The sequence below is a fragment of the Pseudonaja textilis genome, chromosome Z (genome assembly GCF_049901715.1).
Source record: "Pseudonaja textilis isolate UNSWEBS1 chromosome Z, rPseTex1.2, whole genome shotgun sequence".
NCBI classification, from domain to species: Eukaryota; Metazoa; Chordata; class Lepidosauria; order Squamata; family Elapidae; genus Pseudonaja; species Pseudonaja textilis.
The window spans coordinates 41,797,531-41,814,755 of NC_142008.1; the positions used below are offsets into that span (position 1 = coordinate 41,797,531).

A 17,225-nucleotide genomic window follows, 5' to 3' on the forward strand; every position below is an offset into this window, starting at 1 on the left:
AGATGCCAAGCTGAATGAGGGTCTTGATTACTTCAAGATTAGCTATCTTAAGTTTCTATTCATTTTAAGTGTTGTTAGTGCGAAGAGTCATTAGTCACTTCCTTGTCTCATAGAACATCAGCATACATTTACATTGTTAATGAACATTTGTGGTAAATGAATTAATGGCTCTTTTAAACATCAATTCAAATACTAATAACTTTGTATGTCATAGCAATGTTAAAGTTAAAAAACTAGGAAGTCTTCCCTATATAGGTAACTAATTGTTCCTAGGCAAAAAGAAAAAGAAACAAACGAATAAAATAAAATATACTTGCTGAATGAAGTTAAAAATTATGAATTATAGCTAAAATATTCAAGAGATACTGATTTTTCTACTCTAAATAAAACATTTTCAATTTTTGTTTAATGGATGCACAAGCAAACTTTTCCCAATATTTTAGCTTTAAAATATCATTTTTAAATATATATATTTAAAATAATATCTATATATTAAAATATATGTATTATTTTATGTTAGATGTATAAAATAAATTAAAGTATAAAATATAATAACTTTGTGAGGCGATTTGAATTTTGAAGATCGTTTATTTTAGATAATTTAGATGCAAGAAAGTAGGCATTTCCTAAAGTTAAAAATATGTATATGCACAATAAATTATACTGTAATTTAAAAATGTAGCAATAGTCACTTTTATAAATGTTGTATTTGTTTTTTTCTTTCTGTTCAATTTTATTTGATTCTTGAGACTGTTTGGGCAAATTCCTGCAGTTTACTTTACAAGGTTTTTCATTGCCCCTTTTCTGGACTTGAGAAAAAAATTATTGGCCCAGGGTTCATATGCATAGTGAGACTAGAATTCGCATCTCCTGGTTTCTAGTATGGTGCCTTAACTACTACACTAACTACATCTTTAAGTGTAGCATATTGATACAATAAAATGTCACATTCAATGTTCTTTAATATCTCATGACACATCATAGTAAAATTGATCCTGATTCTGTGTATATATGGTGAAAAAATACACCCACCCACAGACAGAATGCTTCAAAAAGATAATCTGTAAATAGTACAGTTATCTCAGATAATTATTTCTGACATGTGCATTTCTTGACAAAAGAAATAAAGCCATAAACATATGAAGAAATAATTGCAAAATGAATTTTAAAGAATGTTTGTAGCTCAGGATTCAAGAGCATTGTCCTACCTGAATGCTTCTTCTCAGCATGGCAATGGAGAGTCAGCGGATGGGTTGACACATGCCTTTCTGCCCGGAGCCTGAGTCCATAATCTTTGCCACACCCCTCGTCAACTGTCACTTTCCCCAGTTCACGACGAAAGCACGGCATCTGAAGGACTCATTGGTGGTGTTGACTCCTCCGGTGTCCTGTGCTGGAAGAGGGAGCTGTCTCCTAGGGAAGGAGTGGACTCTCCATCGCCGTGCTGAGAAGAAGTGTTCAGGTAAGACAATGCTCTTTCTCCAGCACGACTATTAGAGAATCCATGGATGGGACATGCCAAAGCCTGGTGTCCCTATGGGCGGGGATTGTGGTTCTGAATCCCCCTAGCTACGTGTACTCACTGAAACACCTGCCTCCCAAAGGCAGCCTCAGCTGAGGCAAAAGTGTCCAACTTATAGTGGCACACAAAGGGAGATGGTGAGGACCATGTTGCTGCTCTGCAGATCTCTTTGATCGAAGCCTGCTTCGCCCATGCAGCCGTGATTGCAGCCCTTTGGGAACAGTGGGGGAAAGTGACAGTTCAGTCTCCAGGCAGAAAGGCATACATCAACCCATCCATGGATTCTCTAATCGTCGTGCTGGAGAATGTGGGGTCCTTGGTCCTCTCTGAGCTTGGTTGTTTTCTTTCAGATATTTCATTACCCAAACTAGGCAACATCAGCAGTGCTAGTAGGATGGGTTTGCTCTCAATTTATATTCTGATGGCTTGCCCTGTCAGTATTGGTGGGAATGGTCTTAGAGGGTTTTTTTCCTGATTAATATGAAACCAACAATCATGAAGTGAACAATACCCCAATCAAAGAACTGCCAAATGATCTAATGGTAAACAGCTCAAACAGCCCACTAAAAGTATTCCTACCATAGCAAGCCACTAAAATATAAACTGAGACCAAACCCCACATCCTACCAGCACAGATTATCTTACATAGTTTGGGTAATGAAACTCTTCAAGATAACAACCAAGCACAGAGAGTATTAAGGATTTTTCAAACTGTGTTGATTTCTCCTAGTCAATCAGAGAATATAGTCCTTACACATAAAGGTACTGCATTCATATGCACAAGGATATGTGAATGAATATACTGTTTCTGTCCAATATGAGATATCCCCTAAATGCACATTCAGTTGAGCAGCAGAAAAGAGTAAACATTAGATTATATATACTAAAAAAGATTTTTTGCAAGCTAGATTTTAAAAGAGGAATGGAAAACGTCTAGCCTTATAGATATTATTGAGGCAGAGCACAGCAGCCAACCAATCGGCAGATGTGAGGGATGCTAGGAGTTCTAGTTCAGCAACAGGATGCTCAATGATCTCATTCACTGCAACATGATGAAGTATTATAAGTAGACTGATGATATCCAATTATATTTCTCTACCCTGGAAAACTAAATGGAACCACATTTCATTTACCCCATGGAAGCTATGAGTTATCTGATTTTAATCTTTAAAGTCTTTATGATATGCGACAAAGTTATGCGAGGGGCTTAGTTACATCAGCCCAGCCCATCAGAGCTGACAGACAAGGTACGCTGCAAGTACCATCAACTAGTATCTACATTTGGTGGGTATTAGGAGATGTGCTTTCACTGCCATCATGCCCATTTTATGAAATATTTTGACCCAAAATTAGATTAACTCCATTCCTTTTGATATTTTGTAGCGTCTTAAGACTTGTGTTATGTTATTAAGGCTTGAGGCTCCTAGGGAACTGGAGACAAGCTTTGATGGCTTTATTGTGGAGGAGGTGATTCTTATCCTCTCTTTCCCTGTGGTATATATATATTTGTATTTATAATATTTAACTTTTAAAATAAGATTTTAATGTAGATTTTCTGTTGTTTTATTCAATTACTTTATGCAACTCAGTGAGAAATGGTTGCCTATACAAATTTGTTTAATATTTTAGTCCCATATTATAAAGTTTTTAAATTATTATCATGTTTAGTCACATAGCCAGCCATATTAAATATTAAATATGGCATTTTTGTCAACTTACTATTTTTATTTCTATTACATTACCATTTTATTACTTACTGATTTTAAATTAGTGACTGTCTCCTGACCCAAGCAGATAAACCATTTGTACAAGCTGAAAATAATGAGTACCTGCAGAAAAATACTTACAGCAAAATCATAAACATAACCTGTTACAATGAAGGTATGAACTACCTATTTTGTTATCTTCTGAAAGCAAAATATGATGGGGAATACCATGTTTCCCAGAAAATAAGACTGGGTCTTATATTAATTTTTGCTTCAAAAGACGCATTAGGACATTTTCTAGTTAGGTCTTATTTTGGGGGAAATACAGTACTAAATGCATTCATCCGGCTGACAATCTTAACTGGGGCTTATTTTGGGGGTAGGGCTTATATTATGAGCAGGGGTGGGATTCTACCAGTCCTCACCTATTCGCTAGAACCGGTTGTTACATTCTAAGCAGTTTGGAGAACCGGTTGTTAGAAGAAATTACTGGTCTAATCCTGTAAGGAAGGCAGGAAGGAAGCATTCTGGTGTTGCTTACAGAAACTGCCTCTCTGTTAACCCTTATTACATTCTTGGCAGGACTAGACTTCCTGTCTCTGGAACTTCTCTGGAGTTTTTTCCCCTCCTTTGTTGGTCCTTTGCTTGTGTTGAGTGACCATTTAAAGTTACAATGGCACTGAAAAAAGTGACTTATGACCATTTTTCACACTTACGACACTTGCCGCATCCCCACTGTCATGAGAGGCCAGGCGAGGAGATGCGTGCCTCGATGTGAGTGATGTTGAGTTGGCCACGCCCAGCCAGTCACATTACCACAAAGCCACGCCCACCAACTAAGCCATGTCCACAGAACCAGTTGTTAAAAATATTGAATCCCACCCCTGATTATGAGCATCCTGAAAAATCATGCTAGGGCTTATAATTCTAGTTGGTGTCAGCAGTTTTTTAGAGAAGTGGAAGTTTCTCAGTAAAATATGGCTTCCAAAGCTAATAGTTGGGTCTTATTTTGGGGAAAACATGGTAGTTCTCTGGACTGTATCAGGAATGTTACAATAAAATGAGAGATAATTTGCACATCATCCTCTATTTTGTAAAGATGAATACATGTACATGTTCTTCCACAATATGGAAGGAAATAATTCTTTAGAAACTTGGTATGGGAGTTCTGAAGCCTTGAGAGGATATTCATGAAGATAGAAACTAGCAGTGAGAACTCTCATATCAGTCAACAGTAGAAATATGTAGTCCCCAACTTACAATCACAATTAAGCCAAAAATTTCTGTTGTTAACTTTTGTTCAGTGAGTTTTGCCCCATTTTACCACCTTTCTTGCCCTAGTTAATCGAATCACTGCAGTTGTTCAATAAAGCAAATGTTTATTTTAGCAAAAATAGAACACTAACAAAGATGAAGTAACAAGCAAGCAAGAAAAAATGAGTTAATCTTTGTAGACACTATATAAAAGTTATATTGAATGTCAATATTCTGATGGTAAAATAAGTATTCACAATGACTGGAAAAGGTAACTACCTGAATAGTGTTCCAAACTAATTTTAACTTGAGTTCTCACAGTTTTATTAATGTCCAATTTACAAAGCATTGCTTATTACAAATTTTACTTATTTGAAAACAAAACAACTTCTCTCCTGAAATGTATCTCAAAAGAAGCTGCCATTCCAAGATTTTCCAAATATTTTTAAAGTGCAACTGCAGTATAGAAATTATACACTCACCTTCATCAGGCTTGTTTCCATAACTCTGAAGGGGATCAATTCCTATTTCTTGCTCTTCAGTTTGCAAAGGATGGCTAGCTCCAGAAACAGAGTGATACATATTGAGATTTGACACGTCCAATAAGTTGAATTATCTGGATGAAAAATTAAAATTAAATTATTAATCCATACTACCTACTATTCCTATTGTATTAAGATGTAAAGAAAATGCAGTATTTCATTCAGAAAATTATTAAGAATTTCTGCCTGGCACAGCAACTAATCATACTATCAATTACTAACGTACAAACGATTACAAGAAATGTGTATTATTACACAATATATGTTTGCTTTTTGAAGAATGTCCCAATATTTCATATAAACACATAGAATCTTTTAATGACCACTTCTGCATTATTCTCAAGAAAAGTGAATAACTGTATCCATGTAGATCACCAATTGTGTTTGAATTTAAGAAAACTTTTAAGTGTATTCAGTATCAGACAAACTTAACAGAATTGTATTTGTGTTCACTTGTATGTTTTATTTATTTATTAAATTAATGAGTCCCCTCCATCCCATTTCACTGATAAAGTGACTCTAGAAAGCTTAAAAAGATAAATATAAAAACGTTAAAAACATTAAAATTAAGAAGAATTATATACATACAAAACCAAGTGGCAGATAGCACTGGAATGAAATGTTCTTACATCATTAACCACCTCCAGCAGGAAGTGTCTTCATGGGCCCCAAGCCAATTGACAAAACTAGGTTTTAATGACCCTCTAAAAGGGCAAAAGGGTGGGAATATTCTCAACAGGACAATATAATATTCCACAAGATGGGGGCCACAATGGAAAAGGTTATTCTTTTTAACTTTACCAGCTGGAATTTTCTACTAGGTCGAATGCACTGAAGGCATGAACCAGCAGGGAGTTTGATACAGCAGCAAGAATACTAACTGATTCACAAGCCCAGTGTCAGGAACAGACTTTCACATTTGGAAACCTGAGGAGCATGATTTCCAAAGGCCAAAATAAATTATTGGATGACAACTGCTACATCCTCTCCCTGAGGCCTTGGCTAGTGCAAACCCTAAACCCAACTGGACACATCTTTTCTGGAGTCAGCCAGGTTGGCCTCTTCAGGGAGGTCACAAATAGGGAGGGGGATTTATTAGCTGATTTGGCATTCATCAGCAGCAACTGAAGGCCCTATGAAGGTCTACTCTCTAAGATCTAGGCATGAGAGTGATAGAACATTATGCTGGTGTTAAATATTGGGGCATCTTTCCCTGCAATGGCCTGTTCTTTGGTTCCCATCTAATTCACATACAAATACAGGTTTCCCCCCTTCCTCACATTACAAGAATATCATCTTCACTTTTTATATTTCATTGGTAGATGCCATATGGATATGAAACATAATCCCAAGGTAAATATTTCCTTGTTTAGTATAGCTTCAATATGCTATAAAAATATAGTTTGGAGAATTTTGTCTATTATGCAAGTTCCATAAGTTTCTCATTAATTACAAAATGTTAATTACTGCTTTTTACATCATATGTTATCCCTTCCAGGTAAATCAGATAGGAAACACAACTAGAGAAGCTAGTCCTATTTTATTATAAGTAACAGCACCTTCCAAATTGAAGGTACAAATCTCCAGCTGCCACTTTAATTGCCTGATCAATTAGGTGGGTTCTTCCTAAATTTCTTGCTCTGACTATAATAAACTACAGGTAATCCTTGATTTATGACTAAAATTGAGCACAAAATTTTTATTGTTAAGTGATACATTTACTGGGTGAGTTTTACTCCATTTTACAACTTTCTTGCCACAATTGTTAAGTGAATAATTGCAGCTGTTACATTAGTAACAAGATTGATGAGTGAATCTGGCTTGATTTCACTTGTCAGAAGATCGCAAAAGGTAACTGTCAGTGTAACTGTCATAAATATGAGTCCACTTGCCAAGTTTCTGAATTTTGATCATGTGACCATGGGGATGCTTCAACAATCGTGTGAAAAACAGTCATAAATCACTTTTTTCAGTGCCATTGTAACTTTGAATCTTCATGTAATTTTAAGATTTGTGTGGCCAACAGATGTGCTTTAAATGATATTTATGCAAAAATATTGAAAAAGTCAAAATAATGCACAAACTTCTAAGTACAGTGGAACCTCGGGTCGCGACCGTAATCTGTTCCAGGACTACAGTCACAATCTGATTTGGTCATAACTGGAAGCACAACCGACTACATGCATGGACAAAAAATTGCGGGGACTGCGCATGCGCAGAAGGGGAAATCGGTACAGAAAGGGAATCTACTGCAGCTGGGTTTGTTCACCACCCAATTTTTGAATCGTGACCCAATTCACAAATTGGATGGATTTTTGGGGCGAAACCTGATTTGGTTGTGAACAGAAGTGTTCGTGACCCAAGGTTCCACTGTACTATGGTATTTTATTAATTTATATTTCATATTTCAGGTTGACTCACCAGGCTCAAGGTTAACTCAGCCTTCCATCCTTCCGAGGTGGGTAAAATGAGGACCCAAATTGTTGGGGGCAATATGTTCTGTAAACCATTTTGAGAGGGCTGTAAAGCACTATAAAGCCATATATGTCAAAGTGCTATTGCTATTTCCAAACCTATTTAAGTTAATATTGACCATGCTAACTTTTAGCAGGTCTTTGCAAGTTCTAACTGGAGATCAACTTAATTATTTATTTTTTGCAAAAATGGTACTTTATTATTGATTCATGTTGGTAGATAAATACGTTGGTTTAAATTTACTACCTATTTTATATGCTATATAATGCCATGGTATTTCATGTTCCAAACATGAACTGTGCCCCTCATTTTGCTGCTACATATTCTATTTTTATAGCCATTTTATCATTTTACTATGCATTACATTTTCCAATACTTTTGACTGTACCAAGTAAACAAGATAATAATTAGCTGCTATTAGTATGTTCTCTAGAAGGATGTTTTAAAGTTTTGTCTCTATTTTCAAACAAGGAAATTCTTACACAAGCAAAATAAAAGGATATATCCAGGCCTTTATATTGCTGACCTTTTAAATTTGCAGGTAAAAATCTCCCTCAAAAAAGTATCCTGCCTCTAGTCTCTTCCACATAGATGAAATGAGCACTAACTCTCAACCTCTATTACAGAAAGCAAGAAAAGTCATCAAACACTGAACATCTTTCTTATTCACCTACCAAGCTTCTTTCATAATTCACTAACCACCATCTGTCACCAAGCAAGTGTTTTCTTTAGATATATAAAAACACACACAATTTGACATATTTTAGATAGTGCAAAGCAAGCATGTTTTCTCTTATAAATTGTATCAGATTTTAGATCATTAAAATGGAATGATGCAAATAAAAAATCTGCTTAATACAAGGAAGTATATCAGCTGGATTCCAAAACATAATGCAGTATAGCTCATTTCATCAAATAAACTGTCACTATTAACTATAAAATCTAGTGATTACGAATTGTAGCTGGTTTCATTCTGTTTAGGAAAATTTTGAAACTTTTAAACACTATCAATATAACCTTCAATACAAAACAGTGTTTCATTGGACTTTAAATACGTTAATTAAGTATTAAAATCAATCATGTTAAAGTCTTAATATTTAATATTGTTAGATTATGTATCAAAGTGGTTTTATTATTTATTTACTCAAAACCTTTCCAGAATGCTTTATTTTGCATCAGGGGGTCTGTATCTCACAAGATAAATGCATTTGCAACATCAAATAAATTATATATAAAAGCATTTGTCTTAATACATGTCATTCAATATTAAATATCACCCAATGGTACTACCTTGAAGCCTCAATCCATTTTAACCAACCAACCATTTGTATTATTCAAATGTTGTCTATTAAACAGTAGTTTCTCAAGCATAGTTCAGAAATATGGATGTAAGAATAATAAGCATGAGTTTTAAAATACTGCTTTAAGATTTAACTCTACATTACCTTAGTAGCACTTAAAGAAAAGATATAAATTCTGTCATATATTAAAATGTCAGAAATGAGAAATAATAAGAATTGCTTCAAATACACAGGAAATATGAATAGATGCTTATAAAATGGCACTGCAAGAACCACATGTATATAAAATAAAGGTCATTATATAATGTTTTATAGATCACAATCCAGTGTAAAATATAGTTACTGAGATCAACCTGAAGAACTGAAAGTCTGCTTATCCAACCATCTTCTTTGTCCCTAAATATTTTAGTAATTCACTTGTTGCTAATACCAGACAATATATTTAACTGGACAGGTTTTCAGAGAGATTGGTGGCAATTCAGTGCCTACCATTTTTGGAAGAAAATAATTATTTAAACTTATTTCAACAATTTTAAATGTGCATTTGACATTGAAATTCTTGCATCTGCACTGAAATGTAACATTTATTGTTAGAAAGATAGATGGAAGAGAATCATACAACCAGCATACTCCTTTAATTTATTTATTTTCATATGTTACTGCACTAGTGTTGAAGATTCCATAGATGCATGATGATATAACATTTCTACTCCAAACAGCAATATGATTTTGAAGAAGTAATAGACTAAATAGTCTTTTAACAATTGTTTTATTCTATATGAAACCAATAAATGAGGTTGTCAGGGTATTTGAAGTGAGCTGTCATCAATGTGATCATAATGTGATCATAGTTAATTGCTTTTATCAGAATAATTAACTTACTAAAACCCTTAAATTATATCGATGTAGGAGATGACCAGGTTGAGCCCGAGGAAGGATCAAACACATGATCAATTTCCGAGTACAGCTGGAAAGTCTACTTCAACTCTAGAACACTGGCTCACTATTTGAAATCAGCTAGTGTGCATTCGTAACCATCAAGGTGATTGCTGGCCATGAATAGCCAGAAAGTTGCAATTTGGTATGTATTGTGCCTGACTCTAAGAACACTAGAAAGTATCAGTTATAATTAAAAGAGCCAAGCTGAATAGAAAGAAGAAGAGTTTAAGCCAGTAGGAAAACATATAAATCCAGTTAGATTTTTCCATTTTAAGGAGGCTAGTGTCATGGTGAAGAATTGTGTTTGAGAGCAAAGTGCTTTAAAGACGGTTCTCAAAAACCTGGACTGAATTAGATGAGACATGGCTCAAAAATAATAGAGAGGGACCTTGGAATCCTAGTGGATGATCACTTACTTGAATATGAGCCAGTAGTATGCCGCCGCTGCCAAAAAATCTAATATAATCCTGGGTTGTATAAACAGAAGCATAGAATCAAGATCATGAAGTATTACACTGCTTTATAAAATCCTAGTAAGAAGACATCTATAATACTGTAAACAATTTTAATCACCATACTACAAAAAAGATGTTGAGACTTTAGAAAAAGTTCAGAGAAGAGTAACTAAGATGATCAAAGGCCTGGAACCTAAAACATATGAAGAACAGCTGCAGGATTTGCGTTTGGCTAGTCCTAATCTAAAGAAAAGAAGAATTGGGGATGACATGATAGCAGTATTCCAGTATTTGAAGGGCTGTCACAAAGAAGAGAGGGTCAAATTATTCTCCAAAGCACCAGAGGTCAGGGAAACAATGGATGGAAACTAATCAAAGAGAGAAGCAACCTGAAATTAAGGATAAACTTCCTAACAGTGAGGACAATTAATCAATGGAACAGTTTGCCTTCAGAAATCGTGAGTACTCCATCACTGTGGAGGTTTTTAAGAAAAGACTAGACCACGGATGTGAAACTCACATATGACATATGATGACTTTTCCCCCTTAGCTAAACTGTGGGTGGCATCCAACCTGCAAATTTGACATGCCTGGACTAGACAGTCATTTATCTGAAATGATATAGATTTTTCCTGCTTGAACAGGCTGCTCGTCTAGAAGACCTTCAAGGTTCATTCCATTCTATTCCATAAGAAGAAATGACTTGTAGTGGCCCAAGAACTCCAAAAAGAAGCTGGGCTTGGATCTTAGCAGAGATTTTTCTCACTGTGGGTATATGTTGTTCTCCTTTGGAAAAACAAAAGGCTTGTAAAGTTTTTATGCATTTAAAGTGACATAGTCAGTGTGAGATTTACCTATAACTTGGAAGACAATCTTCAAATATTTAAAGGTCTTGCTTTGCTGGAAATGAGATCAAAAGAATATCTAGGGTCAATTAGCAATCTGCAGAATGATGAACATGTTCCAAGTATTTCTCAATGAGATGTTGTAGGGTTGAAGCATAGGCAATGTTTGAGCAGTCTTCTCTAAAGCCTGCCTATTTGTCAGCCAACTTTTGTCAGTTACAATCAATCCAGGAGCTTATTATATAAATGTCTGGCATACTGTTTGCTAACCACACTGAGAGCGCTAATGGGGTGAGCCTCCTTTTTTGTAGATTGGGATCACTAAAACTAGGTTCCAATTGTCAGGAACCTTAGCATGATTATCAATGTAAGTTAGCAGAAAAGCCAAAACAGGCACCAACTAGTCTAAATTGTTTTGGATAATTCCGCTGAAATAAAATTGTGCCCAGGATCTTTGCTTGATTTCAAGTTTTTAATCAGTTTGGGATCATATAATTTCAGAGATTGATGTAGAGAGCCAGGAAGTAAGCAGACAAAGTTCATAATCTAGTTCCCTGTTAAGGTGGGGCAATTCCTCCTGTATGTAAAGCAATCTGAAATGCTTCTCAAACTGAAATGGTAATAGAAATTTGTAGATTAAGGGAAGCAAACTGATGCAGTTAGGTATTTTCAAAATAGAGCTGAATTCTGGGAAAGAGTAGCAGAGATTAGTTTGCTCCAAAACTGGTTTGTTTCTTTTGGATAGGAGAAGGTCCTGCGTATTGTAAGAGAGAGGATCCTTTAAATACTCCTTAAAGCAGGAAAATCTTGGCTGTGTAACTATTGAACTAGAGTTGGTTAAAAGAGCTATGTTTCCTATTAGCACTAGATGGATGAGTAGAAAAAACTGGCCAAAGAACCTGAATGCAAAATGGCAAAATCTGCTCAAAGGACCCGTCATTCAAAATGGCTATATGTAGTCCATTTTGTTTGTGTTTGTCCCTTGGTGATTTCTTTAGATGGAATAAATTTTCAAAAGGGGAGCAACAAAGATCTTCAAAAGCAACACATTGGGATTAAGTGAGTAAAAATGGTTGTTAATGTGGAATTGGAAAATTGAGAAAGATAAATTTCTTCACATGGTAGTTTGGTCAATCAAGGATTGTGCTAACTGAGAGAACTCTGTCAGACACTCAGCAATATTAGCATCATTCAAAATTTACAGATTCAATTTATAAAATGTTTGAAGCATCTAAAAGCCTCTAAAGTCTTCAGTGTGGTCTTCAGATTCTCTAAGAGAGGGAGGAACATTCTGCAAATTATGTGGAATTTTGGAAAAGTTTATCTCCACATATTTTTCCATTCCCTTTCACTGTTTATCAAAACTATCCATTGTTTTAATGGAATCGGATAATCTGGAATATATTTTTGAAAGGGAAATAGGGGTTTGGGTGGATAGGTGAGTCTCCAGACTTGTGGATAGAGATGGAAAAGTATTCAGTCTGAATGGTGAAGTTACAGATGTTATAGAGACAAAGATCCAAAGAATATGGGAGGCGAGCCAAAAAATGAGTAAGAATTGAAGTATTAAAACAAACAAGAGATGATGGATAGAAACTGTGTGTGTGTGTGTGTGTGTGTGTGTGAGTGGGGGGGTATACATATGTGTGTGAGAGAGAAAGAGAGTGTGTATATCTATATATATTCTTTTTTTTCTAATATAATGATGGCCTGATTAGAAATTTGAATAGAGGTAGAAATAAGAATATCCACCTTTATATGAAGTAATAGATGGAAAGATTGGAGGTTGTGAGATGGTATTATTAAATATGTCTAAATAATAGGAAGACTGGTATTGAATGGGATATTGTGACTTTGAACAATGAAGGACTATGTCTTAATATAAACATGTATATTAATATTAGGATTAGCAATGGTGCTGTTAGGGTTCTGCCGATTACCCTAATTAAATTATGAGCCTTGAACCAAGCTTCAAAAGAATATAAAATATTTATTAGGAGCAATATGTTGGCATTAACCCAAATGAAGCCAGCTCTGGCATATGTAATTTATATTCACCTGTGACCCTGTTTCCCCCCTCCCACCTGGGTGTTTCATAAATCAGATTTTCCAATGAAGCATGTTCGAGGGTTGGATGTCATCAATCACGTTCTCCAATAAAGGATTTTCGCTGGCAGAAGATCAGGTAGGTTAGCTATAATCTTTGTAAGATAAGCATGGAATGTGCTTCTGGTTTTAAACTGCCATTCTGCTCCTTCAGATCCCCTTCCCCCCATTTATGGCAACTTGAAAACAGGCATAGGAATGTTTTACGAGTTGACAGGCGACCTAATTAGAAGTGAGAATAGAGGTAGAAATAAGAAATAGGGAAAATATTAGCAAATATAATTTTTATATAACAGAATATGTAATAATTTGATGGAAAAGATCAGAGGTGGAAAGATGGTATTACTATGTATGCTTATAATATAATTGGCATTAAAATGGAACATTGAAATATTGAATAACTACTCTAAAAACATGTATATTTATACTAGGATTATGTAAGTTTATAGCAACTACTATGATTATCATTATTGATATTTGTATCAAAATGAATAATATCCAGGGGTCACACTGTTCATATATTGATATTGATGTATATCTAAAAATAAAAATCAAATTTTTTTAAAAAAACTATCTATTTTTAGACTGCAAAATCTGTGAAGAAACAGATTTTGTTGTAGTTGCTGTCATTGATTGTTCTTATATTCTATTCAAATAATCATTATGCAAATAACATGATTACCCTTAAGTCATCGTATTTTTTTAAGCTTCTGTTGAATGAAATAATACAAAGCATGGATATGAAAATGCAATTCAGTATTTCTCCCACTGTTTCCCAAGTTACATTTTCTTCAAAACTCTATTTCCTATTCATAAGTGCAGAAAAACGGCAATCATATACAGTATTAATAATTTACTGTAATAATAATATACAATATTATTATTTAAGGACACAATTAAATTGATGATTTTTTTTCTTAGCATGGTAAAAAGCCATTAAACAATGTGCAGGTTAAGGTTGGAAAAGGCTACTACAAACCCTTGATATGCCAGTGAAAGAAATATTTAGACATACATCCAGAGACTGTGTAAACATAGAATGGATCTATAAGCAACAGCACAAAGCAAATATAGATGTCATGCATTTATAGTTTAGACAACACACAATTCTTGATAGCTTGCATTGCTAATATAAGGTTTGCTCTTTAGTACTGATTTTCATGGAAGCTTTGTTGTCATATGCATGCAACAAATACAAGATAATTTATTTTTTTCACTAAACATTAAGAAGATTTTAAGAACATCTGTCTTTATATTTTATATAAATCTTGTAACACCTTGTGACTAATCTTTTAAGCCTGTTTTATTAAAAAAACATAGATGTAAACAAGTGATAGTCATAAATCTCCTTGATTTATTTTTTGTTTTGTTTTTTAAAAAGCTATTGTAGTCTGTTTTTCACTTCATTTTTCCTATAAATCTTTTCCAGCTGCCACTAATCAACTAAAAATGAGGCCCCTGAATTCAGTCTAGATATTATATGGCTGTCTGTGCAACACACTGGCAAAATTCAAAAGTTTTTGAGAATTTTTGTTAAAAAATGTATTGTCTCAATTTTAGCTGAGGCACAGTAAATAAGGAAAGCCACCTGTAATGCTTATTAATGAAGTCTATATTAATGTGGCAATATGAGAGAGAATTCTAGCATATATGATATTCAAACTGAAAACTAATTCCTTATTTACATTAACAGAAATAGTCCTATTCATCCAAAATGGAGGGGATGATTCTTTTCCTGAAACCTAGTGAACTTTAATACAGCACAGAGATAGGTGGATAGTTCTGGACAAGAAAAAAAGGTCCCATTGTATATACAGATGTTTGATTTTTTAACAAAAATAAATTAACATAAAATTTGCATTGCAATATTTATATTTATAATATTAAGGAACTTCCAAGAATTGCCTAGTCTCAATTATGAAAGCTCTTTAAAAAGCCTGCTTTTAAAAGAATCACTGGGCGGTACGCAAATATACCACTGAGAATCTTATAAGTTAGAAAGATCAATATAATATATTGCTCTTATTGTACTGTTCATACAAAAGATCAGCTTGGATAGGGTTGTATCCAACCCTATCCCAACTATGGACTAAGGGAAGCTGAAATTATTAGATTAAGAATTTGCAAATGTTAAAAGATTCTAATTACAGCTATCATTGCATTGAAACTAAAGATCTGAAACACTTGTCCACAATACCTTAAACTGCCAGGGTAATGATGATTTAATAGCTGATCAGCTGCTGTAATGGTGTAATGCTGTAATACTGTAATGATGATGAAATGGTAGCAATGAGGCAGCAGGTTATTTGATTGCTACCACTTTAAGAGACTGTAATATAAGGGAGACCCTGTGAGGATGTATCTCCTTCTCCATGTGGTATAGCTGATTACTGATTGCTGTTTGTTCAAGGTCTGTATCAAAGTACTTGTGCGTGTGTGTGCATGTATGTGTGTGTGTGTGTATACACACACACACACACACACACACACACACACTGTTCAAAAAATAAAAGGGAACACAAAAATAAGACATCCTAGATATGAATGAATGAAATATTCTTATTAAATACCTTGTTCATTACATAGTTGAATGTGCTGACAACACAAACATTATCAATGGAAAGCAAATTTAGCAACCCATGGAGATCTGAGTTTGGAGTTACACTCAAAATTAAAGTGGAAAAAAACATTACAGGCTGATCCAACTTTGATGTAATGTCCTTAAAACAAGTCAAAATGATAGTGTGTGTGGCCTCCACATGCCTGTATGACCTCCCTACAATGCCTGGGCATGCTCCTGATGAGGTGGCGTATGGTCTCCTGAGGGATCTCCTTCCACACCTGGACTAAAGCATCTCCCAACTCTTGGACAGTATGTGGTGCAACGTGTTGGTGAATGGAGAGAGACATGATGTCCCAGATGTGCTCAATTGGATTCAGGTTTGGGGAACAGGAGGGCCAGTCCATAGCATCAATGCCTTCGTCTTGCAGGAACTGCTGACACACTCCAGCCACATGAGGTCTAGCATTGTCGTGCATTAGAATGAACCCTGCGCCAACCGCACCAGAATATGGTCTCACAAGGGGTCTGAGGATCTCATTTCGGTACCTAATGGCAGTCAGGCTACCTCTGGCGAGCACATGGAGGGCTGTGCGGCCTCCTAAAGAAATGCCACCCCATACCATTACTGACCCACTGCCAAACCGGTCATGCTGGAGGATGTTGCAGGCAGCAGAATGTGTGAATCTGCTTTCATCTGTGAAGAGCACAGAGTGCCAGTGGTGAATTTGCCAATTTCGGTGTTCTCTGGCAAATGCCAAACATCCTGCATGGTGTTGGGCTGTAAACATAACCCCCATTTGTGGACGTCAGGCCCTCATACCACCCTCATGGAGTCTGTTTCTGACCATTTGAGCAGCCACATGCACATTTGTGGCCCACTGGAGGTCATTTTGCAGGGCTCTGGCAGTGCTCCTCCTGTCCCTCCTTGCACAAAGGCAGAGGTAGTGGTCCTGGTGCTGGGTTTTTGCCTTCCTATGGCCTCCTCCATGTCTCCTGATGTACTGGCCTGTCTCCTCCTAGCGTCTCCATGCTCTGGACACTATGCTGACAGATACAGTTCGTACTGATGTGCCATCCTGGATGAGCTGCACTACCTGAGCCACTTGTGTGGGTTGTAGACTCCGTCTCATGCTACCACTAGAGTGAAAGCACCGCCAGCACTCAAAAGTGATCAAACCATCAGCCAGAAAGCATAGGAACTTAGAAGTGGTCTGTGGTCACCACCTGCAGAACCACTTCTTTATTAGTCTTGCTAACTACCTATGCTTTCCAGCTGTTGTCTATTCCATTTGCACAACAGCATGAGAAATTGATTGTCAATCAGTGCTGCTACCTAAGTGGACAGTTTGATTTCACAGAAGTGTGATTGACTTGGAGTTACATTGTGTTGTTTAAGTGTTTCCTTTATTTTTTTGAACAGTGTATGTATGTATGTATGTATGTATGTATGTATGTATGGTATTCAGCTTTGTTCAGGTATTTCCCATGTCATTATAGTTGTGCTTTTAAAGTTGTAG

General features: G+C 35.6%; 1 protein-coding gene across 6 annotated transcripts in view; it reads right to left on the minus strand.

The window, feature by feature from the left end:
* The window catches only part of TBC1D5 (TBC1 domain family member 5), a 438,974-nt gene that overhangs the window by 277,420 nt on the left and 144,329 nt on the right, over nucleotides 1–17,225 (minus strand). For all 6 annotated transcript variants that reach the window (XM_087917673.1, XM_026708141.2, XM_087917675.1 and 3 more), the window contains one exon: nucleotides 4,965–5,098. In XM_087917673.1, the coding sequence (XP_087773799.1) occupies nucleotides 4,965–5,064 (100 nt within the window). In that variant the 5' untranslated portion in view covers nucleotides 5,065–5,098. The remainder of the gene's footprint in view (nucleotides 1–4,964; nucleotides 5,099–17,225) is intronic.